At 36.5% G+C, this 27,859-nt stretch overlaps 1 protein-coding gene across 2 annotated transcripts in view; it reads right to left on the reverse strand.

Annotated features, from left to right (window-relative positions):
• LOC149772391 (tetraspanin-14-like) overlaps positions 1-27,451 on the reverse strand; it is a 95,897-nt gene extending 68,446 nt beyond the window's left edge. For both annotated transcript variants that reach the window (XR_016417710.1, XM_089947866.1), the window contains exon 1: positions 27,178-27,451. Coding sequence is in view for 1 of the 2 variants with exons in the window: in XM_089947866.1 (XP_089803992.1) it covers positions 27,178-27,190 (13 nt within the window). In the remaining variant the exon portion in view is untranslated. The remainder of the gene's footprint in view (positions 1-27,177) is intronic.
• Between the last annotated feature and the right edge of the window lie 408 nt (positions 27,452-27,859).

The raw sequence follows: 27,859 nt of genomic DNA on the forward strand, positions 1-27,859 counted from the left end.
TATAGTGTCGTCAATGTAGAGTTGACTGATGGTCAAGTCAAGAAATTACGATCAAAGTCGGCTAAACAATGCGGAACCACAATAACGCTGAAGCCGTCGCAGATGGCGGGTGGTAATCATAAGATATCGTTGACGGCGCGTCAAATAAAACATTTCAATGATGCGATGAAGAATAAAAAGGGTGTTCAAATAGATTTTTCAGCCGCAGCAATTAAAAACATGGAAAAGACCGGTGGGATATTTCCGTTGTTAGCCGCGATTCCGGCATTGATTGCCGCGGCGGCCCCAGCAGTGGCTAAGGCGGCTGCGTTAGGGGCCGTTGGTACCGCGGCGGGGATGGCATTGAAGAAGGCAACCGGGAAAGGCTACAAAAAAAACGACCCGTGGCCGGAAAGGGTCTAAGACTACCGGGAACCCCGTATTCATGGTACTCGGGAAAGGGTCTAAGACTACCGGGAACCGTTTATTAACGCAAGAGTCTATGACTCCTGAGTCAATAACTCCTGGGTCAATGACTCCCATGTCTAATTTTGATTTAATAGACGCCGCAAACGCGTTAGCGATAAAAAACTTCAGAGGTGTTTTTATGAGGGATCAATTACCGACAAAACCAAGGAATATTGAAACCGGTATAATTAACCTCGATGGATCCTCCGGAGCGGGAACTCATTGGGTTGCATACGCGATTGATCCGCGTGCGATCGTCTATTTTGATTCATACGGGTTAGCTCCGCCGAAAGAGTTTATGCGGTATATCCGGGCGTGTTCAGCCCGGGCGTGTTCAGCCCGGGTTTTTTATTCCACGCTGCCAACACAGCAATTGAGTGACCCGCCGATATGTGGCCGTGAGGTATTGAACGTACTCGCGGCGATTTCATCATCGCGAAAACCACCTCATATGGTTGTAAACGAATATACTAGTGGGGTCGTAGAGGCCCGGCGGGTTAATTAGAAACGCTGGTTTTTTTTACAATAACGATGATTGATATCTGGGGACGACCGGTTTCGGCGCTGAAAAAGCCCACGGAAACGCCCGCCACCGATGACATAAAAAAACTAATTGAGGATGAAATCGCTGATACGTTGAACTTAACCAGTGTTGACCCAGATGAAATAGTTGTATTTCAAGACCGCCAGGGTAAATTGAAATCCAGTAATGTGTCGCTGAATGACGTTTTAATACGACAGCGTGATGCCGCTGAGGGCACTATCGCGTTGTATACCGGCGACGGACGACTCAAACCGGGTGAATCCATCTTGACAATAAATGGAAAAATAAGTACACTTGGCGACAATTATATAACCATGTCAAATTCGTTAAAGGGTTTACGTGGTGAATTTAACTTTCATGGAGAACAGTTCAGGTCGATGATAACGCCCGTCAGCGAAATGCGAGACATTGTCAATAGTTTTTTTCGGGGACCCCCGACGGCAGACGAACCAAATCTTGTAATAATAAAAAATGCTATTTCGAATCTTATGGAGATGTCAGCCAATTTACCCCCGTTGCGAAAAAATGTTAACAGGATCGATGACAACTTTGATAAATTCTTTGGTAAAAAAAATACCAAGCCGGATGAGATTACAATAACTATAAATGATATCACTGCGTATGGACAGGAAATAAAAACAATCAAAACTGATGTTGCAACAAACAAAAGGAGTGTAGACGCGCATGAACGGGAAATAGAAATAATCGGCGCTAATGTTGCAACGATCATAAATAATGTAGACTCGCATGGACGGAAAATAGAAACAATCAAAACTGATGTTACAACGATCATAAATAATATGGACGCGCATACACAGGAAATAGGAACAATCAAAACTGATATTGAAGCGAACAAAAAGGGTGTGGACGCGCATACACAGGAAATAGGAACAATCAAAACTGATGTCGAAGCGAACAAAAAAAATGTAGACGCGTATTGGCGGGGAATAGGATTAATCAAAACTGATGTTGCAGCGAACAAAAAAGGTATAGACGTGCATACATATGAAATAGGAACAATCAAACTTGATGTTGCAGCAAACAAAAAAAGTATGACCGAGAATACACGGGAAATAGAAACAATCAAAACTAATGTTGCAGCGAACAAGAATAATATAGACGAGCATTGGCAGGAAGTAGGAATAATCAGAACTGATGTTGAAGCGATTAAAGACGGGCTACCGAGAGTAGCAGAGCAATTTGAAAAAATAAAAATCCCTCATGAGAACATCATCAACACAGTATACACAATTCGGCATGGATCATTCGATTGGACTCCTACACAGAATACAGTAAATATCACCGCAACTGTTAAGGGCATTTATCGATTGACACTGATTTCAATGATGCAGTTTAATATATTATCGTCGAGTTCATCCGGGTTTAACAATACAATATCAACAATTATAGACAAGAACGCAACTGAAAAGTTTACAATTTATGCCGTTGATAGAAATCTAGCCGGGGCAAACATTACATGGTATGTGGAATTTGTAGCGAATCTAAGTAATTAAAAACACTAGTTCTTTTAAAATAAAAATGACCACCAAGGAAATTGAATCAGAGGTATCACCGACGTCACATCAATATCGATTCGATACCGCAAAAGAATTCTCCGCGAACTTGAAAACGCTTTCCGAACAATACCGTGCAAAAATAAAAAAATACCGCCGAAAAATAACCGCCATCGACGCGGTCGTGTACTCGGTGTCGGGTATAGTGGCCGGTACCGGTGTTATTTTATCCACGGTGACCACGATAGCCCCGATCGCTGTTCCAATCGCTGTCTCCGCGATGACAACAGTTGCTGGAGTCGCCAACGCAATCACTAGGAAGATATCATCGTGTTTTCAGAAAAAACTCAACGAGTATACAGTAAAACATCAAATAGTATCCGACGCGTACTCGAAATTATCCGGGTTGATCTCGTTGTCAATTGATAATTTGTTCGTATCCGATGTTGAATTCTCCACGATGGTCCAGTTGTATAGCTCCGCGATGTCAAAAATCGAGGATTTTCAACTGGAAGCCGGAACCACCTGGTTGTTGAAATTAGACACTAAAGACAACAAATAATAATAATGTCGCTGAACCCCGAAGGGTTTCAATTACTTCAGCGGATCGCGGAGAACACCACTCCGGTACAAACAAATATGATATCAATAACGTCAACGAAACCCGAATTCAGTGTGAACTTCCCGTCGCCGGTTCCAGTGAAGGAAATAGCGCTGGCAAAATTGCGAGTATATCACAGTTGGCCTAATATCCGAGCGGACGCATTTAACGGACAACAACCTAATAACTCGCTGGTTTTTGCACGGACAAATAAACCCGATGGGACCCCAAACTGGGAGGAGGTTACAATACCAACTGGGTCATACCAAATAGAGCAAATCAATAAAGAATTTCAACGCAGGATAAAATCGATCACAGGAAAGGAATCAAAAATCGCTATTACGGTTCATGAACCGACGTTATCGTCGACGATTGAAATAAGCACACCGGGGTATATGGTTGATATTTATAACAGTTCAATAAGAACCATACTAGGATGGCCTAAGAATCCACCCGCGGACGCCCCCCCATCAACTATCCTCAGATACGATAACGGAGATGGTGGTAGGCATATTGCTCCATACAACGTAAATATTGCATCGGTGATAGCGATTAATCTAGTGTGCGATGTTATCGAAGGGAGTTACCAGGTGGATACCAAGCAATCAAATCAAGCTCAACAGGGGTATATCCTTTATTCGTTTTCACCAACAGCCCCTCCGGGATTTTTGATCATTGAGAGTCCGATTAATCCGGTCTATATGCGATGCCATGATCGGTTTTTAACGAGAATTAATTTTAGAATTACCGATCAGTCAAATAACCTAATTGACCTACAAGAGGAGGAGTTAGTGATCACTCTGTTTGTAAGATCATAGCAGCAGAGGGGGCGATGACATCGACGCGGTCGTCGCTGTGCTTACCGGACGCTGACGACGCTGGGGATCGGCGCGCAGAAGGTGTTAATTAAACCAAATGACGTCACCATCGTGTAGGATGAACCGACGTCGTTTTTTTTTTTACCAGGCGCTGACGACACTAGATCGTTGAGTGCAGAAAGTAATAATTAAGCAAAATAACGATTGGACAAAATGTCCGATTCGCCCCCTCTGCTGCTACTTACTATTCATAATGGTAACGGAAAGCAACAATAACCACAACACCACGCAGCGGAAACACAATCAACTTAACGGTAATTCAAGAATGCGAAAATGTGTCTCCTCGATATGGGGACGATCTCAAAACTTGATATTTTAACGATTGTCATGCAGTCGATTGACTACTCTATAATCACGTACGTACATTTATCCCACTGGGTTGCCTCCCTTGGGTAGGATACTAACAGTCACAATACTGTTTGGTGGTACTTGGTTGGAGAAAACCCCACACATGGATACAAGCATCACACTTGGTTTAGACTGCATTTACTGCGATGTTTACTCCACAGTGGCGTTAGTGCAGAACGGGAAGATTTTGACAAATGCGTTCTTGGAAAAGGTCAGAAATTTTTTACCGTCGGTGGTGGAGCGCGGTACTAAGGATGTTGCAAGGTAGCAAGCGAACAACACAGCGATATAACGATGATATCAAATAAAGCGATATAACGATGATATCAAATAAAGCGATATAACGATGATGTCAAACAAAGAAATATAACGATGATACCTTATAAAGCGATATAACGATGATACCAAATAAAGCGATATAACGATGATACCAAATAAAGCGATATAAAGATGATATCAAATAAAGTGCATCTGAGAATCGATACACAGAATTAAAATATGCTCATTTGTTTCTTCGATTAACTTTACAGTGTCAGAATTGTGCAGTATTTTTCCATACTGCAATGCTTCATACTGCACGATACTGTGTCCATAAGTGGTATCCTGTGTTAGGAACAACTACTCCTGATTATAAACAACTAATGTACAATCGTGTAGCATACGCAGAGCTTTTAATTTATTATGTGTGTATGTGGAGGAGCTAAACAAGATGTTTGGTCGATTTGAAAGAAGCGATTATAAACTTGGTGGTGTGGATGAGTTCATCGAGTCCCAAAAGAAACATTCAACCAAAAGCAAACGAGCAGACGTGATATCCGCATTGTCGACAACAAGAGTAAGACATGGAGTACTGAAAAAACCATTATGATCACGTGAACTCGTTTTTAAGAGAAACGTTCATAACTATTCGCAAATCGAACCGCTCTTACTATGAGCCTTGCTTTCTATGGTCAATAAAAATCGCATCGAAAAACCTGTTAAGGCCAAGGGCTATCCCGCCTCCCTCAGGTCAAGTCAATCATAGCACTTAATTTTAAAAAAATGCAATTGAGAAGGCTGGTTTGCAGGAAAGATAGATCCTAAGTGCCAATAGCCAACAGACCGTGAGACTGACAGATGAACGTTAGAATGATATATCCATGATTCACTCGAATGAATAAGAACAATGCTGCAATAATGATCATTTCAAAATAACGTTTGCTGTAATATTAAGTTACAGTGAACACAATCCCTAAATAATGTGCTCTATTGGATTATATAAATTCTTTATTACTGAGTTCTTGATTTAACCATGATATTCTTCCACGAGAATATTTCAACATTCCTTAATACATAAATCGTTCTATAGGTTTTCTTCGTCATCTAATTCATCGGCATAGTAGACAGTTCTTCATTATTAACAAGCTGTCTTCAATAGATACACGTACTCGTATTCTGTGCTGCTTTGAAACATGTATAAAATGACTGACTCTCTCTCTCTCTCTCTCTCTCTCTCTCTCTCTCTCTATATATATATATATATATATATATATATATATATATATATATATATATATATATATATATATATATATATATATATATTCTGATCTCTAGTAATTAGCTAACATCAATAGTTCAATCTATTAATTAAGCGATAGAAAGATAGCAAGTAACAAACATTGGTATTTACTGAGTTTATTGTTGGCAAACATGGGCCTGCATGTACACAAGAAAAGTAACAAACATTGGTATTTATTGAGTTTACTGTTTGCAAACATGAGCCTGTATGGGCACAAAGAAAAGTAACATTATGGTAGCCTTCTTGAAACAGTAATATTGGCACAAGAAGAAATTGAATGTTATGAATTTTCATAGGTTTGAAATTAGGGTCCGGTATGCTTATGTGAAAATTGTTCATATGATTACATTACTGGAATGTCTGATGATGAAGGGGATTTGATCATGATGTTGGATACTGACCAATACTCACACCTCATAGTCAACGCACGTTTTAGACAAGTACCCATATCTGCTGATCAGTATCCACATCTATTATCACCAACACTTAGTGACCAGCACCCACATCTACTGACCAACACTCAAATCTATTAACAATCACCCACGGTTACTGACCATCATCCACATCAACTGACCAACATTCAGATCTACTAATCATCGTCCACACTTACTGACCAGCCAGCACCCATATATAACCTACTGACCAATACTCACATGCAGTAACATCATCCACACTTACTGATGAGCACTCTCATCGACTGACCCAAGCCCACATTTAAGCAGCCCGCACACATTCTAAAAACGTTGCAATTGCAGGCACTACAATAAGAGGTGTACAATACAAATCAAACCTCTGAAAAAACCTACAAATCATACAACCTCTATAGCCACGTATAGACAAAATGGATTGGAAAAGATGATGAATACTTGCACTTACATACTATCGTGCTTATACTATCACACACTAAAGGAAAAAAGTAATGAGGGAGTGTTTTAGCTTTTGTATTGAAGTGCGCGCAGACTTGTTTGAATTTTTGTAGGTAGGTGGTAACTTGATAGCATATGCACACGTTTTCACTTTTATCCTTTTTAACATTCTATTGACCATCGGTCCACACACCAAGACTCTTTCCGGCACCTTTGGTTTAGTCATATTTCCCATATCGCAATGGCTGCAATAGTGTGGTCGCCCGCATGTTTTTGGCATACATTGGGTAGTCCAGAGCGAACAACATGCTGTAAATAATGATGGATGATTGTAGGTTAGTCCTTATATAGGTTTATTTTTGAACGGATGTGACAATGTGTTAACACACCGCCTTTATCTACTAGCTGCATATCGAAACTGAATTAGAGACTGTCTACCAAACAAAACGCATGCCATATAATTGAGATATAACGTGTGTTGTATCTACCAATCATATAACTCTTCCTGCTCCGGCATTGCTATACTCACTACCTGAATTTGACTAGTTACAAAGAAATCAAATGAATGGCTAGAAACATTTTTACAGTGCAGAATCAAAGAAAAACAGAGTTTTGTACAAAAATAAGACTTACTCTGAACAATATATAAGAAATTGAATTAAAGAACAATTGATTTACACTTTATAAAATTTATTGGACGTGCCGTTCAAAGAAGTCGAACGAAAGTAGCAGAAATCGATCATCATGAATGGCTAGCTGTTTCACAATATGGATTTCACTTGGCTTTGCACAATCGTATCACTTTCTAATTGGCAGGGAAGATCCCTATGACATTCAAAATAAGTTCAAAGTTAATATAACAATCGGAAACTTATCTTGAAACAATGTGATTAACACGCTCTATGAAAAGAAATTGACAAAAGCACTGAATGTCTCAACAAGTCAGTTTCGAATAACTTTTTTCAAAGAGCCTTGGGAGATCATATTTTAAAGAATTTAAATATCAGCATACTTTCCAATAAAACGACTTGTTACTTAGGTGAATGTCTGCAATCAGTCGCAGTATCAGGTATGCCTCATAAGAAATAGTTCATCAAAATAAGATCAAAGTGACTCATTAAAATAAGGTCGAAGTGACTCATCAAAATATCGTCGAAGTGTTGATCAATTGTCTGAATGTCGCAGATATCCAAAAAGAAAGAAATGTCAGCACAGATTTAGGTCTCACAAGAAGAAAAACTCCACACTTTTGGAGAAAAAAGAGATTATTTCCGAACTGGATGGCAAAATGCTTGGTGTGTCATGAATGGTTCGTGAACGACACCTGCTTGCCTATATATTAGAAAATATAAACAAAGTTAGAAAGGAAACCTTCCTTGCACCAGTTACAATGAGTCACCTGGGAAGACAAAGACAAGTACGATGTCAAAATCATTTCACAATTAAAGAACATGTCAAGTGGGAAACGTTGAACCCGTGAAGTCAAAATCAACCGGAAAATATATCCATCAAGTTTCGATTCTTTGACTGCAGCGTCGAAAACAACTAACCTATCGTTAATACTTCTTCCACTTCATCAGTCCAAGACCTACACAAACAAAGAACAGCAACTCAAGTTTTTGTATTATGGATAAATTATTTCTAAAAGCCTAGTCATCTTTTTCTTTCAAATGTATCGGTTTTATTGTGTCACTGGACCAACTGTGAGAAATTGAGTTTGCAACAAGGGAAGAAACAGCTGCGGTTTATCTTACACAACAGTTGTATTGCTTGTCTTCTTTCCATTCCATCGATGTAATATGATGACAGTGGTAAAATCAATAACGGTATCCATGCCAACTCCAGTCTCAATCGTATCAGCAACAAGATCTCTGGAACGTTTGGATAGTCACTCTTTTTTGACATCGGGTGACTTTTTGGAGATAAGAACCATCAAACCACGAATAATCAACTTATTTATTTATTTATATATATTTTATTTTTTTGTTTGGGGTTGTTTTACTTTACTTAGTGTAAATTTTATTGATGTGTTTTCAACACTCCTATTGTTTCGTTGCAAAGTTATCTCGAGTCATACAAATGAATCGCGAAACTCAGTGGGAAGTGGCTTTGGAAGAAATCATTACCCTATTCAAAGTTTGAATAATGCCGCAGATCGAACCACTCAATTAACAGGTATAAGTACATTTAAACAAAAATGATCAAAAATAAAGAAAACAAAATCACCACCATCATCCAATTTCCGAATGAATATCTATGTCATGATAATTCAAGCAAGTGCGTAAATATTACGCAACAAGCATACCCTTGTGCTCATACCGTCCGGCGATGTTAATCCAGTGGGCATTTGTAACATTACATTTCCCCTTCACCCGATACTGGCCCCCATCGTCAAACCTATGGACGTTTGTAACCTTACATTCCTCTTGTGACCATACAGTTCTATTTTCGCATAGTAATCCCCACAACAACATACACAGTAACCCCAACAACAACTAACATGCATAGTAATCCCCACAACAGCTAAGACACATAGTAACCCCCACAACAACTAACATGCATAGTAATCCCCACAACAGCTAAGACACATAGTAACCCCCACAACAACTAATATACACAGTAACCCCCACAACAAATAACAGACATATTAATACCCCACAACAGCTAACATAGATAGTGAACCCGTTCATTGGGAGGAAGTGAGGCAGGAAAGGCATGTCTCTATGCACACCATACAATACAAAGGTGTTCATGGTCATGTACCCTCTCTAAACTGGATCTCATTTTGCGTTCTTCCAAACGAATAATCATATTGCAGAATGAACGATTTTTACTTTTGATATTTTATATTAGGAAAACATATAGATATTCATCACAGTTTGTTTTAAAGGGCTCTTTATTAGACCATGCTGAATAAGTCTCCCATTCATAAATTCAGGTATTCATTGAGTGTGACCTCGTATATTGTCCGTACAGAAATAACATTTTATCGCTTGATGTACTAAGTAAGAAGTTCAGGTAAGTTATAATTCGGTAGAAACACCTAGGCCACAAAAACTCTACAAATCTATAATACGAATGTTCACAAGAACTTTTCTCTCCTACTTAAGATTTTTTAATTCCGATTTTAAAATATAGAATACCGGCATGAAAACATCCCAAGACCGCTCATGTTTTTAAATACAAAAATATCCACGTGTCTAGTAATCTTTCAGAGAAAGACCTCTCATATTTTTATTAGCTAATTGCGCTTGAGCTCCTAGACCCAAATTATAATTCTTTGATTGTTCTTTGTGAAGAGTGCAAAGATTTTGCTGTGCTACAGGTCAATTAACTATAACAGAAAATCAATAAATTGTGTGGAAGGGAAACATTAACTGCAATGTGTTAAATCAGAACCAGAGAAGTACATTTATGCATTATAATGAAAAATATAGTTTACAATGTGCTATATCAGAACCAGAGACGTACATCTATGCATTAAAATGCAAAATATAGTCTACAACGTGTTATATCAGAACCAGAAACGTACATATATGTATTTAATGCAAAATATAGTCTTCAATAACAATGTGTTATATCAGAACTAGGGACGTGCATCTGTGCATTATAATGAAAAATATAGTCTATCAATGTATGATCCATAGCATAAGGCACGGCATTGTACATAAAAATATTCCTACGCTCAATAAATGAAATCGCTGTCTTTACTCAATTGTCATATTACAAACTTCCGTCAAGCTAAAATTAAATGTTAAATCTTATATTGAAACGAGTCAAGTTAAGATTAAATGTTAAATCTTATATTGATTAAATGAGGGTGATCTGCAGCACAGAGATCGCTTATATTTAAATCCGGGATACATGCAAAGTAGCTATGATAATGTCTGGTGATCTTGTGTGGTCGCCAAATGTAAATCCGGAATACATGCAAAGTAGCTATGATCATGTCTGGTGATCTTTTGGGGTCACCAAATGTAAATCCGGGATACATGCAAAGTAGCTATGATCATGTCTGGTGATCTGGTGGGGTCGCCAAATGTAAATCCGGGATACATGCAAAGTAGCTATGATCATGTCTGGTGATCTGGTGGGGTCACCAAATGCAAATCCGGGATACATGCAAAGTAGCTATGACCATGTCTGGTGATCTGGTGGGGTCGCCAAATGTAAATCCGGGATACATGCAAAGTAGCCATGATCATGTCTGGTGATCTTTTGGGGTCGCCGAATGAAAATCCGGGATACATGCTTAGTAGCTATGATCATGTCTGGTGATCTGGTGGGGTCACCAAATGTAAATCCGGGAGACATGCAAAGTAGCTATGATCATGTCTGGTGGTCTGGTGGGGTCACCAAATGTAAATCCGAGATACATGCTTAGTAGCTATGATAATGTCTGGTGATCTGGTGGGGGTCGCCAAATGTTCAGACAGTTTGGCTCCGTTTCGAGAGAATCTGTAAGCCTGTAGAGGGTTCCACCAATTTTCTGTTGGAAGAAAATTCTAGTTGGAACTCTAGATTTGGATTTGCAAAACAAAGGCTTCTTGAGATACTATATCTGCACCCGAATATTTGTATTACTTTCATAAATAGGTTTTGTAAGATTGATACATTATTATGTACAGTTAGCTTATTAGAAATGGAATCTTCCACGTATAGCTGAATTATTAACATGCAAGATTAATGTAAAGTAGATTGTTTGACTGGAAATAAAGTGGATTGTGTAATTTACTACTATGTTGCATCGTAATGCATAAACTGAATTTATTAGAGAATTTTTTTAGAACTTGTACTTGCCATATCATTATATGAATATATAGATTGTGAATTATGCAGAGTTAGTCATTATTATATCCTCATTCCCCCCCCCGTTAACTTTACATTGTCAGAATCGTGCAATATTACCCGATACTGAACTCGCGCGCTAATGCACATATAGCATTCACGTGCATAAAGGAACTATTTTCTTTTGTAAACAAACAATGGACGCAGACACCAGCACTTTTGATTTGTAAATAATCATGTACACTCGCGTAAGAGGCGCTTTACGTTGTGGTTGTTTAAATTTGTTTCTGAATGAACTAAAACAGATGTTTCGTGGACTGCCACATATCAGCTGCTTTGGCACATTCGGCGTTGAAACAATGTTTCGGATTTAGGCTAGCTACAGTATACAACAGACGCAAGAAAGGGTCCTTACAAATAACATACAAGTGACAAGTCATATACTGTCTTCTTTAGTTGGTGATAAGAATGGCAAAAAATATACTTACAGTTTTACATTCTGAATTTCTTCAAAATGTTCTTTCTAAGTTCTGCAAATCCGAATTACATGAGCCATGTCATAGGTTCTCAATCTTGATTAAACATTTCCAAACTGTACTGTAATTTCGATGATAAGTGCAATTACATCCTCCTTACTGCACTCAAAATGAAATAAGCATTAAATTCCATAGCGTTTTTCTGATAATTGCAATTGAAAGACTTCATATTTTCCCCACATTATGATTTCAAACATTCGATGACAGAAACAGAAACACATCTGCAGATGTCAACACGCTTCTCCCTCGCTTCTTCAATCCCGTGTATTTCATGTGGAATTGGCACATATAAATCCAGTCCATAATCACGAAATTTAGTAGAATTGGACAAAAAATACCAAAATCAATTCATTCCAGATCAAATGGAAAAGTTGTTGTAATGCGCATTCATTCACGATATGACTCCAAATTTCAATTTTAACTAGGCACGCCGTTTTCTTTCGAAAGTTATGTCGAGCGCGCGACTAAGTTCAAATTTATCTGGGCGGAGTTATGTGCGCAGTAATATAAGGTTGTGTATTTAGTTTCGAATGCGGTATGCATTCAGTTACTTTGTTTCGTGTAGTGTATTTTGTTAATATAATTAAGCATTCGGTAGAATTAAAAAAAAATGAGCATATAATAAAAGGTTACTGCATTTGTATGGGAAAATATGAACTCGTTTTGTCGGATGGATATACTTCACTCCCAAGGTTGTGCAGTATATCCATTTAAAAAACTCGTTCATATTTTCACATACAAATGCAATAACCTATAATTATTAGACTTATGCACACATAATTAGGTATCTGTATATTTGTATGTGTTTTTTATCATTCGTAGGGTAGGAACTGCATATAATTGCTTTTGATAATGAACTTTAATATATCGAGAAATTAACAATTCGGGATGTGTATGCATGCATTAGAACTCGTTAAAAATTTTATTATTTTAGCACAATTATTATAGAACAAAACGGGTATGGAATCGCTAGAGTGCGCGAGTTGACCTGTCAATTTATTCGCTATTATTATGATGAAAGGTATGTGAGAGTGTGGTGAATTTTCCTAAGATTAAAGTAAGGAGACAAGAATATGTCATTTCTATTCTCCAGTAAGTTTTCCGGGTGGATGTTTGAGTTCGACACCCAAGGATCGGAGAAGAGGAAAAAGACGTGGAGAGCACGAGGTATGCCTTTATAGTGACGTCAGCAGACTGTAATGAGGTGCAGTGCCAGAACGAGCACGTGATACGGAGCACCGGAAGTGTCAGAGGAACGGATCTGGAAGTCTCATGGGAGCACGTTGTCAACGGTACCAGAAGTACCAAACAAAAACAAGAAGCAGATAGTTATTGACAGAGACAACACTGTTAGGAAACGCTCTCACTTACCACCTTTAAGTTCATGAGACGAAATAATAATTGCCAACTGCTAATAGGTCATTGATTGTATTTGTGATCGGGGAATATGTCGATGAAATTATTGAATATATTTGATATATTGTATTAAATTGGTATTCTTTGCACCTTGATTAATTTATATACCTGGACCGTCGACATTGCTGACTGAGGGCTCGGAGCTATTTAAATATTAATTGTCCATCTTTCTCAGCTATTAGAAATGACACAGCAGGAAGCATGTGATACTGACGAGTACACTATTTAAAATCTACACCCATGAACAACGATTTCCAAATAATGGCCGTACCCAATGCTCTCAAATAGAATCTATATCGTCTTAAAATCGTTGATAACGTCCAGTGATGTTACGCAAGAGTTAGATTACATCATTACCGTATTTGTCTAAAACGAAGAGATGGAATCTACGGTAGCAAATATGAGTCAAATGTGAGGTGTGGACGGTTGTTGTTTTCTGGTGGCGTTCGTAATTGATAGGTATTGACTTTAAAACTTTCTTGTACACGAATTATTACCTTTAATTGGAACACCTGCAGTTATTTAAACAGTCTGAGGTCGACATGTACTTTCATGCTCATGTTGGTATGACCATTCTCAGCGACAATCCTGGCGTTATTCTCCCTGTCACAGGTGGTTACAGATGCATTTCTTTAATTCTTACTGAAAAGTTTTTGTTTGGCGGCCCTCGTCGCTGAATGAGTGTCACGGTAGTAGCATTCATTTTTTAAGTTGACTTTTTGCAGCATATACCTCAGGTTCCCAACATTAGGACTGGTATAATAAATTATTCTTTTTCGTATTACTACGATATAAGAGTAACCGTCCTTGCATAAATTATAATCTACATAGCGTCTGTTTATCGATCATTTCTCGCCGTCATCTGATTTAAACTGGAAATTAAATGCATTTTAATATAGAGAAGAAAAAAACAACAAATATACAATATATATTGATATATGCAAACCTTATGCTGGTCACAAATAATGACAAAACAATGCCACCTCAATATATACATGCCTTATTTGTGGGAACAAAATACTTAAGGACAAAACTTGAAATCTTTACTTTACTTAACTCGTAAATAATGGAATACTTCTTATAACGAAAATAATTAAAATTTCTGATATTGACACTGTTAATGTACAAACTGTTCTATTTTTAGTGTCATCCATTTATCAAGACGCTTGCTAAACACTTATCCAGACGAAGAGATAATAATCGTACATGGTAATGATGAGAAATATATTTCCTTAAGTATTTCCTAAATGATTGGTGCATAAAATAAGTGTAATGAGAGCGATTTGATTCGTCGATATATTTTGATTCATGGGCCTGTCTCTAGATCGACTGGCTAAATACTTAAACGATATCAAGTCCATTGTACCAAAAGACCAAGTGAACCATCTGTTCAGCAAAATATGAAAATTTGTTTCCCAGAAAGACAAATAGACATACGAATACAGATTCGATGAAGCATCTATACCATTCCAATATTAACTAATTAACATCTATACCATTCCAATATTAACTAATTAACATCTATATCATTCCAATATTAACTAATTAACATCTATACCATTCCAATATTAACTAATTAACATCTATACCATTCCAATATTAACTAATTAACATCTATATCATTCCAATATTAACTAATTAACATCTATACCACTCCAATATTAACTAATTAACATCTATACCATTCCAATATTAACTAATTAACATCTATATCATTCCAATATTAACTAATTAACATCTATACCATTCCAATATTAACTAATTAACATCTATACCACTCCAATATTAACTAATTAACATCTATACCATTCCAATATTAACTAATTAACATCTATATCATTCCAATATTAACTAATTAACATCTATACCATTCCAATATTAACTAATTAACATCTATACCACTCCAATATTAACTAATTAACATCTATACCATTCCAATATTAACTAATTAACATCTATACCATTCCAATATTAATTAATTAACATCTATACCACTCCAATTTTAATTAATTAACATCTATACCACTCCAATATTAATTATGCAGATCACTTAAAGATTCAAACATAATAAATCACTATTAACAGCATGTACATGAATTGATAGGACATTCCAGATTTCAACATTAGATCATCTACACGATTATTATGTAAGTAAAACTATACTATAATGTTACATAAGATTTTGGAGTAGTTTCGGAATCACTGTGTAAAACCCTATAAACTTAATCGTCACATTCGTGTAGTTCACCAAGCTCTTTTCATGATGCACTGTTAAATATATACGGTTAGTTAGAGATTTGGATACACTTTGACATGTTGCTGATGGATACACTTTGACATGTTAATGATGGATACACTTTAACATGTTGCTGATATATACACTTTGACATGTTGCTGATGGATACACTTTGACATGTTGCTGATAGATACACTTTGACATGTTACTGATGGATACACTTTGACATGTTACTGATGGATAGACTTTGACATGTTGCTGATAGATACACTTTGACATGTTGCTGATGGATACACTTTGACATGTTACTGATGGATACACTTTGACATGTTACTGATGGATACACTTTGACATGTTGCTGATAGATACACTTTTGACATGTTGCTGATGGATACACTTTGACATGTTACTTATAGATACACTTTGACATGTTGCTGATGGATACACTTTGACATGTTGCTGATGGATACACTTTGACATGTTGCTGATGGATACACTTTGACATGTTACTTATAGATACACTTTGACATGTTACTTATAGATACACTTTGACATGTTGCTGATGGATACACTTTGACATGTTGCTGATGGATACACTTTGACATGTTGCTGATGGATACACTTTGACATGTTACTGATGGATACACTTTGACATGTTGCTGATGGATACACTTTTACATGTTACTGATGGATACACTTTGACATGTTACTGATGGATACACTTTGACATGTTACTGATGGATACACTTTGACATGTTACTGATGACAGAATCAGCAATACATGGTGGAATTGCTGCAATACCGCATGGATAGGCAATGGCAAATAACGAATATTAGTTTATGAGGGAAACGTAAAAGTTAACAGGGAGTTGGATAAAAGAAAGCCAGAATCATATGTCCTGTACATATACACTTACTCTATTTCCCATGATAATAAACCAATACAAGAAGAAACTCAAAAGTTACACATTAAGTTAATAAACCGAGTAAATGGATATCATACGACAGTGATAATGCTTGCATATTAGAAGTAGAAATTCAGATTCCATTACACCTACAAGACCATTTCAAGACGTACCCCTCAGCTCTAGCTTCATTATATGTAGAAATGATGTTGTTAACTTTTGGTAATTGATGCTGTAATATTCTATAGCTCTTTTGTAAGTTACCTAAATTGCTTATTTAGATGGCGAAATAAAAATGCCTGAGTTGTTTGAATATTTAGTAATCAAATAATGTGAAAATCCTGATTACAAAGATGATTATATATTAGATTCCAAACAAGCGTGCTGATACTGTGAATCATATCGGTGGTTATTATGATGACGATGGTGATAGAACAATTAAAACAAAATTAAAAGGAAGACATGATTCATATATTTTGATAGATTATATGTTATTCAGATTGAATATTTGTAAAGCAACATGTAGAGAGATAATATGGTAATGTGTAAGATGAAAAGGAAGATACTGTAATTTAGTTTATGGAACCATGTGATACTATTTTCGTATGATAGTTATAAGTGAGGATAAAGGAAATATATAAAATATCGGTGAATTTTGTGACTAATTGTTTTAAATTTTTTTTTTCGCGATATCTGATGAATTTTGGGACATATAAAATTAACTTTGGAACATTGAAGAAAATCGAAAGTAAAACGTTCCGTTGTACAAAGGCAGCCAATATAAATGCTTAGTAACTTATACATATACCATGTATATCCTTCAATAATACCGCTTACAAATGAAATGACAATAGCAAACTGAAAGAGATGAATTATTTGATGAAATGGAGAGATGGAACCATTCACAAAATATCATAAAAACGGATGAGTTTATATTAGAACTAAAACACCATGACTAACATAAAAAGACGGGGAAAATGTTGGGAAAAGCTACAATTATGAAAAGACTATATTGCAAAATAAACTAAGTAGAATTCATGCGACAGTCCTAGCCTCCGGTGAAGATGTCTTTCTTCAAAAGATAATAAAGCATTTAAATAATAAGCTATTAGAGCCCATACGGATTAGTACGATTGCCTTATTGTTCTGGTGCATTCTAAACTGTCCTGTTACCAATGAAAGTTATTGAATTGGACAGTACAGTTAAGACATTTTAAATCCATTTCCTTGATAGCCATTGAAGTTAGAAAGCAATATCAAGGGAATACTTTATGATCAAAAACTTGTCTGTTCGTGTTTAACCAATTGTATTTTGTGTTTGGCAAATTGTCTTTTGGTGTTATGAGCAAACCAAGATGACTTTCATCTAACAGGAACTTTCATTTTGATCAATTCGTAGCGCATTGTCGATTTGTTGGGTTGTAATATTTACTTAGATTCATACCAAATTCCATATTTCTATTCTTGATTCCTTGATGTACTGGAAAAAAACATGGAAAAGGGTAGAAAGGTTGGATGGGGTGTGGGTCAGTTTTGTTTCAAAAAAAGGCCTGATCTTTAAATCTTCTCTTTTACGGATACGAGATTTTAAACTTTGAGCTTTACAATTTGTACAGGCTCTATAGACTTATGGAGTACCCAAACAACATTTTTGCATTCAGAGATAATTGGGAAATGTCAATAATGTTCCTATACTACTGATTATAACATGATGCATTTAGTTTAACCTAAAGGAATGCCACTGGCAGTTTCCGGTACAGCGCAGAAACAAATGTCGTAAGGTGATAAATGATACGGTCTATTATGCATAATTTGTGTGGTTCTCTTTTTGTAATACTATTTCTAAGGACCAATGTAAGTATGATTTACAGGCATGTATACATGGGTTTCCCCTCCAACCTCTAGTGGTAGAATATCCTATTCCGTGACTGGGAAAGGATGTTTGTATAAGCTCCGGAGGAATTATTTTTTAATTTATTCATTGAAATTAATAAGTGTTCATATACTTTGAATTACAGCATTGTCTTGGAATTATTTGGATTGCATCATTTTAGTACGTCAGGATATTCAAGAATATTACATTGATTCGATACATTCTATATTTTTGGACTTGTGATAAGGTTTTTAGGATTATTCGGGATTTAATTCACAATTCTTTAAGTATCTTTTTTAAATTTTTATTTTGTATTGTAAGGATATAAATTGTTTGTTGGTATTTCTGAAATTGTCGGTTTAACGTTCTTTCTTTTATACATTTTAAGGCCTACATTGACTTAAAATGTCATCCCGCTACGAAATATTCCTTTTCTAAAATTAGCTATATATACCGAATCAAACTGATCTTAATATTTTGAAACGGGGTTGCCTATAAGTATTTCAGGCACACAGATCCGTTTTTTTAAACAACACGTCTTAGCTTTCCAATATATGAGACCCAAGGAAATGACAGGTATTGATTTTTCACGAGGCGTGAACGACCATATTGATATAGAGTGACAATTAATTACTTTCTGAATAAAGCAATGAAAGTGTGTAGATGACCAGGAAAAGTTATGCTATGCACTGACATTTCTGATGTTTGTGACTTGTGGAGTGACGAATTAAACTTGTCGGAGATAATGATTTTATCCGTTGAAAGTTGCAAAAGATATCAGTTACTGGATTCGCTTTATTAAATAGTTTACGTGGCATGTACTCATCATCATAAAATCAGAATGACCGTTTAATCGCTTGGCTCCAAGGAAATCATAAATTGTTTGTCTCATCTTCTTGGGATTATCATTAATGAATTCTTTACTAAAGGAGTAAAATGTTTTGAGCTCCAACAACTTTTGTCTTGAAGTTTTCACTATTTAAGTAAAGGTCTGTGATCGATTATTGGTGTTAAAATCTTCAGAAAAGTTCACATTTGTATCTAGAGAACATTTAGTTCTGAATGTAAAATCTTGACGAAGTCAAGGTCAGAGGATTTCATTATGATCTCTTTTATTTAGAATACCCATCACAACCAGATCGACTACATACTGGTTCAAAACCGTTACCGATTTGGCATCAATAGAGCAAAAACAAGGACATTCCCAGGTGCTGATGTTGGGAGTGATCACGACCTCATGATTATGAACTCCCGAGTGAGGCTGAAGAAAATTAACAAGCCAAAGAACATCAGGCTCAAATTCAACCTTGAACAACTGAAGGACCCTAACATCTGCACGTCATTCCAAGCCACAATTGGAGGAAAATTTGTTCCATTCCTTGTGATGGATGGTGATATCAATGAGATGACAGACACCTTCAACACAGTCATGACAGCAGGTGCCAAGGACATCATTGGCCTCCACCGCCCGAAGAAAAAACCCTGGGTTACAGAAGTTTCTGCAGTTGTGTGATGCCCGAAGAGAACTCAAAAACACCAGACACACAACAGGGGCAATGGAGTACCGAGAAATAAACAAGAGTATCAGAAAAAAACTTGAGCAAAGCAAAAGAAAATTGGATTGGACAAAAGTGCATAGAAATGGAGAACAGTCTGATAAAGAATAACAGCAAAAAGGCATTCCAAATTGTGAAAGACCTCACCAGACAGAAACAACCAAGAGTCAGTACCATTCAATACAAAAACGGAAAGTGCATCACAGAAGTGAGTGACACTGCAGAAATATGGACTTAGTATTGCAAAGAACTCTACAGCCATCAGTCCACAGGAGACCCAGATGTGTTTGAAGTTTAAAAAAAGTTCCAAACTCCTCAAATGATGATGACTTCCCCATTCTCAAAGAAGAGGTGGAGTCAGCAATAAGAGCAATGAAGAATGGGAAGGCAGCTGGAGTAGACAACATACCAGCTGAACTTATCAAGAATGGGGGAGAATCAGTGAAAGAGCTACTAACAAAAATCTGCAACAAGATCTGGCAGACAGGTGAATGGCCAACACAATGGACCCAGTCACTGATTATAAGACTTCCCAAAAAAGGCAATCCCTAGCTGTGCCAAAATTACAGATTATTCGGTTTGATCAGCCATGCTAGTAAGGTAATGCTGAAGATCATCTTGAACAGACTGAAACCACAAGCAGAAGAAATAATCGCTGAAGAACTGTCCGGGTTTCGGAGTGGAAGATGCACAACAGAACAAATATTCAATCTCAGGGTTCTGTGCGAAACGTACTCACAACACCAACAAGACATCTATCATGTGTTCATAGATTTCAAAAAGGCCTTTGACAGAGTGTGGCATGAGGCATTGTGGGCCACAATGAAGAAGTATAACATGGGTCAAAAGTTAACCAATACCATCAAGCAGCTGTACGCCAAGGCTACCAGTACATTAATTGCCCAAGGTTCTGTGGGGGAATGGTTCCAGATAACAGTGGGAGTGCGTCAAGGCTGTCTCCTGTCACCCACGCTTTTCAACATCTACTTAGAGCTCATCATGAGCGAAGCCCTGGGAAACCACTGTGGGACAGTAGCACTGGAGGGCGTAACATTACCAACCTCCGCTTTGCAGACGACATTGATGGGCTGGCAGGCAGTGAAGACGAGCTTGCCACCTTAGTGAAGAACCTGGATGAAACATCTTCCAGATTTGACATGGAGATAAGCGCTGAGAAGACAAAGATGATGAAAAATAGTGGCAAACAAATCTCAGCCAAGATTAAAGTCAGAGGACATGAACTGGAAACAGTGAGCCAGTTCAAATATATTGGTTCCATAATCACCGAAGAGGGATCAAGAGCATAAATTGTGTCAAGAGCAGCACAAACAATGGCAGCTATGTCCAAGCTAAGACCCATCTGGAGAGACAAGAATATCTGTCTGAAAACTAAAATCAGACTATTGGACTATTGCGAGCTCTAGTCATCTCAGTCTTTTTGTACTCATGTGAGGCATGGATCCTGACAGCAGAATTACAACGAAGAATCCAGTCACTTGAAATGAGATGCTACAGAACCATCCTTGGCATCTCTTACATGGACCACATCACAAATGAAGAAGTGCGTAACACCATCAGGCGCGAAGTAGGCCAATATGAGGACCTCCTCACCACCGTCAAAAAGAGGAAGCTGAAATGGTATGGCCATGTCACTAGAGCCAACAGTCTATCCACAACAGTTCTGCAGGGCAGCGTCCAGGGTGGCAGAAGGAGAGGTAGACAGAGAAAAAAGTGGACTTACAACATCACAGAATGGACCAGGAAAAGTTTTGCGGAGACACAGGCATTGGCACACGATCGAGACAAGTGGAGGGAACTGGTCAGATGTTCAGCAGCACAGTGTCTCGACGACCACACTAGGTCATGTGACTGATGATGATGATGATTATTTAGAATAGCATGCAAAGGATACATGTGCCATCTGAAGACTGCTGTCCCCATCTAAACCACGATCTGGTTTTAAATTTTAACAACATAATAGTGTCACGTTTAAAAATCGCCGTACATGGACGCTATAACTTGCCATTTTGATCAGTTCAAAAGTTTGAAAAACATTTACAAGTAACAACTTCGAGATCTAGCTAAATATTATTTGGCGTTTTTGTTTGCAAACAGCGACATGCTTTCATGTATTTCCTTGACAATGGCTTTGCTTTTGGTAGTCTAATTACCTTATATTTATGGTGAATATGTACAACCATTACAGTGCGCCTTGATTATACATTACAACATAAATCTCTATACTTAACTTCGGTCTCTTACTCATCACATTCCTAGATTATTACATACTTTTTTCGTTGTGGACCGGTGTATTGCTATAAAATGGTATCACCACTGTAGGTGAGGCGACGGATCAGATCATAATTTTTTAAAAAGTTCTTTTGATTTCTTATAACATAAATAATCGAATGACTATGGAATATAAATCTAATTAGCATATAGGCATGCTCTCTTTGATCTTCTGATGTATGTTTTGGATTAAGGAAGGGGATGGTTACAAGCCCATGCACTACGGGTGCCACTCAGCGTTCTTTCTTTATCTCCACATGACCCAAAGTTTACGAAACCATACTAAAAGCAACCTGAGATTGGAAATTATAATGTTTGATTGTCAACGTTGTTAGCTAATGAGACGCCATAAATTCCACTGTAGTTAGATTATTACCATGGAAATCACTGGTTAATATTGGAGATAAAACTTTAGTTCTCTTTGTACTGGTGCTCTCCAATTTGTTCACTTTATGATGGTAGAGTTTAATTAATTTGTTAACTATGTTGCTAGAACCTTTAAATTTTCGACAACTAACGACGATTTTTATTCTCAATAAAAGATTACTTTTTAAATGATGATGTAAACATTTATAATTCGATACATATCAAGGTATAATTTATTTACATCATTTAGAAGTAAATGGCATGTTATAATTGTATGGTGTCAATTTATCCGTTTGTATTTCATAGTTAAAATAAAAAACGCGAGTTGGATACTTGATACGTTTATTGAGAAAACGTGAATTGTATATTTTAAAAGTTTATTGAGAAAACGTGACTTGTATATTTTACACCTTTATTTGCAATACTTTTTGTAAATGTTTACATATTTGATCGAGGACGTATGTGGCGTGCATCAATGTATGTGTGTGTGTGTGTGTTAAATTTCCTTAGCAGAAATTTGTGTTTGTTTTTTGTTTTCATGAACAGGAATGTGTATAATTGCTTTCATGAACAGGAATGTGTATAATTGCTTTCATGAACAGGAATGTGTGAGTGTGTGCTTGCTTTCGTGAACATGAATGTGTATAATTGCTTTCATGAACATGAATGTGTGAGTGTGTGCTTGCTTTCGTGAACATGAATGTGTATAATTGCTTTCATGAACATGAATGTGTGAGTGTGTGCTTGCTTTCATGGACATGAATGTGTATAATTGCTTTCATGAACAGGGATATTGTTAGTACGTGTGTTTTGCGCTTTCAAGAACAGGTATGTGTATGTGTTGGCTTTCATGTGCAATGACATGTTTCTGTGAGTGAGTGTAGTAAACTTTCATGAACAGGAGTGTGTGTGTGTATTTCTTTGCTTTTATTAGCAGGAGGGCGTGTGTCTGTGTGATTTTGTTTTGCTCGTTTTAATGAACAGGAATGTCCATGTTTGTCTTCATGAACAGAAATGTGTGTGTGCATGTGTGTTTACTTCCAAGAACAAGAATGTGCGTGTTTGTTTTCATGAACAGGAGTGCGTGTGCTTGCCTTCATTGAACAGGAATGTGAGTGTTTGCCTTCATGAACAGGAATGTGTGTGTGTTCGCCTTCATGAACAGGAATGTGTATGTAGATAATTTTATCTGTTTATTTTGCCAGTTTCTCCGTATTCCTACCTGTTTATATCATCATGTCTTTTCTCTGCCTTATATTCGTTTATCGCACCCTAGATCAATATTTATGTCTGCAGCCAATGTATTGATCAAATTAAACTATTGCGTTGTTTACAGTTACGTATCATACATACAAGATATTGATCAAATTAAACCGTTACCTTATGTACAGTTGCATATCACACGGACAAGATATTGATCAAATTAAAGTATCATGTTGCGTACAGTTGCGTGTTATACAGCCAATATATTGATTAAATTAAACTATTACGCTGCTGACAGTTGCATATCATACAGCCAGGATATTGATCAGATTAAGCCATTACCTTATGTACAGTTGCGTGTCATACAGCCAAGATATTGATCAAATTGAACCCTTACCTTAGTATAGTTGCTTATCAGAGAACCAATATATTAATCACAGTGAAACCAATATATTAATCAATGTGAAACTATTACCATATGTACAATTACGTATCATAGAGCCAAGATATTGATCAAATTAAACCATTACCTTGTGTACAGTTGCATGTCATACTGCCAAGATATTTATCAAAATTAAAGCTATTAACATGTGTTCTTCTACATGTTCTTCATTGTATTAACTGTGATGCCTTTGTATGATATAGAATCCCTGGCTGAAAATCTATAACGTGTTAAAGGCTGTTATATATGAACTAGTGCAAGAAAGAAGTTTGTGTTTCCATGGAATTCAATAACAACACGTCGCTTTATTGCATACCAGAATGCCTACACCAGCACCTATTTGTGTGTACCTTAGATACAAGAACCTTTATTATTAGCTATGAAAATAAATACTGTAGATAGAATAGTGCGACAAGGTGGCTTCTCTATGTACTTAACTTCAAACAGAGATTAAGATGAGCCTATAGGCGTCTGACAAGACGATGTATTCCTTGTTCAACGGGATGACTAAGAATGTGTATAAAATATGGTACAATTTTTTAAGCAAGTTTTTACTGATTTTCATGCCGTTTACTATTCTATAATTTATATTCTTCCTATGTTAATGTCTGATTGTCGTGATTTTCTTCTGCGATTACTTTTTTTTTAACCTGCGACACATTAAGAAAATTACTTCAAAGCATCTGGTGAATACAATGCCAGTTCATCTCGTTATGTTATGTACTTCGCAACGCTAAAATGTGGTGAGATTGTTTCTCTTCATAAATGTAATTCGAAACTAAAATAACCAGACACAGAGCTGCAAAACATAAATACCGCATCCGTAAGCTTATCAGGAAAATAGGTCTCGGATAAAACCATAATTCACTCACAATGCAAAGAAATCAATATAATAAGATTAATCAGGTTCATGTATCGGCAAACTATTCCATTGGGAAACAATACAGCTAGTGTAAATATAGAAATTTGAGTATTTTTCAGTATGCCTTCTATTTATCACTAAAACAGTTTAAAATAATTTCGAATGAGATAAAGAGACCATATCACAGGGGGAAATAACACATTTCCAATTGACTTTCCTAAGAAAGATGAGCCCTTTCAATGAACTGGAGCTGCGGAGGCTAGCAGGACTCCATTTAACTGTCGAACTTGCTCTCGTCGGCTACCGTGGTGTTTCCAGGGCAAGGGAGTTTGCTCAAATTGCCTAAGTTCTAACTAACCCTCGTACGTTGATGATATAACGTAAAAATAACAAGCGAAACGTTTCAATGCAAGACTGACTGAACAAAAGCACATTTTTTATATTATATATATATATGGGAAGTAATAATCAGAAAATATTTCATTCTCCTCAACGAGTTAAAACGGCCGCAGTGCTCAGTGGTTGGCTTATCAAACTCTGTAATAGAAGGGTTCAGGCTCTAATCAGCTAAAGGTGGCTGCTGTTGTGACCACATTTAAAGCAGGAATTTTACTAGCTAGGAAATGATACAATCTTCATGGGTTTTTATGTTATAAAGTACCAAAATACGAAACATCTCTTCGTATCTATTGTTTGTTTGAAGGTTCATATACAATACAAATGATAGAAGGTTATTATACCTTTTGTTTTTCCTTATTCAATATTCGTTGGTTTCTAGGTTTGCAAAAATGTATTTAACAAAATAAAATAAGGAGCACTCAACTTCGTATTTACACAAAATTGCTTGAATGCGCTCTGTTCAATGTTTACAAATATTTATACATTTGATTGCAGTATTACAAATGATTGTATCTGTTACTTTCGATAAATGCGTTTAAAATAATATTAATAAAACCCTAAGAATTATATTTTGCATTTTGTAAACGGAAGTAGTTTCATGAAATTAGTGTTACGAGAGTTCCTCTTTACTGTGTAGTGACTTTCGTTCTGTAAATGACTTGTGGGTCTTTCTGTCTGTCTGTCAATCTGTCTGTTTCTGTGTCTCTCATTTTACATCTAGTAGGTATATCCGGATATCATTGCCTTTGGACACTGTTTGATTCACTAATTTTTGAACGTCTCATTTTAATCTCTTTCATATCAGAATAATTTTTAATATTGCTACAACATAACGTAATCCAACGTATTTATTTAATACATGCATTTAGAGCATTATTGTTGGCGTTGCCTTTCCGTGCTTTTATTGTGAATTTTCTATAAAGCGAAATAATCTCGAATGCCTATCATACCAAGATTTTGTTTTAAACACGCAAGTTAATAATTTAAAACTTTTCAACACATCGAACCAAAAGCAAACGACATACATCACCGACTAATCTATAATCAGTACGACGAATTTGCCACTATATATATGTGTGTGTGTGTGTGTGTGTGTGTGTGTGTGTGTGTGTGAGTTTCATGACCAGACTTCTGAAAAAATTAAATTGCGATAATCATTGAAGCTCTTTTTTTTTGTAATGCTATTGCAAATTTTTGATTCATGCTGACAGTAAATTCCAATGTTTCTGCTAGAGACAACATAAAATTTATTTTTTGAAGAAAATGAAAACCCATTGGCTATATATTCCTACATCTTGAAAACCGAAATCATGATATTCAACTTCTCCAAAGTTTGATCATAAGATCTCCAAATATTCATCGAACGTATTCATTAGTTACGAAGAAGGTTTCAATCCATGCTCTACTGTGATTCAAATATATTCGTGTGTACGTGGATTATGATAGCTAATTAGCCAATTACCTACCTACCTACCTACATACCTACATACAAACATACATACATACATACATCCATACATACATACATATGTATCAAAATTACGTACCTTTTAGATTCATTATCCCATTGGCATCCCTAACGTAAATCCTAGTTACAACAGCTTGGAAAACACATGTTGGAAATATCACGCAAATGAATCAGAAATATATTCAATTTACAATCCAACTGAAGTTCCCTTTTGTCTCAGGTTAGAAGCTGATTCGTGACAAAAGATGATTTCGCTTTCATCCGGCAGTATTCCTACATCTGCGAACCATGCTTACGCTGTATTTGCTACCAAACTTAGAGATAGAGTTATCGTGTGATCGAAAACCAGGCTATCGGATTTGCTATTGAATTGTGCGCGGATTATGGTTTTGTGCACAGATATATGCTAACAAAGCCACCGTGGAATGCTAGTTAGTCAAAAGCGGCTGACACGATCAGCAATTTTGCTCTAGTCCATTGAAGGATAGCTGTGCTTTTCGTAAGAATATGAGGGCGAGGGAACCAAATGTCAATCCTTGAGAAAATACCTTCTCTCACTAATTACTTATAGAAAACACAAATGTATTAACCCTTTCATTCCAGTTTACATCAAGAAAACAAAGGTATTAAATATTAAATGTCTACATAGAGAAGACACAAAGGTATTAAGCCTTATCTCCAAGTTTACATCGAGAAAACAGATAGGCATCAAACCAACACAAAGGTATTAAACATTCTCTATTTTCATAAAGAAAACGAAA

The sequence above is a fragment of the Sinohyriopsis cumingii genome, unplaced genomic scaffold (assembly GCF_028554795.1).
Source record: "Sinohyriopsis cumingii isolate HCF-2022 unplaced genomic scaffold, ASM2855479v2 utg001510l, whole genome shotgun sequence".
Classification (NCBI taxonomy): domain Eukaryota; kingdom Metazoa; phylum Mollusca; class Bivalvia; order Unionida; family Unionidae; genus Sinohyriopsis; species Sinohyriopsis cumingii.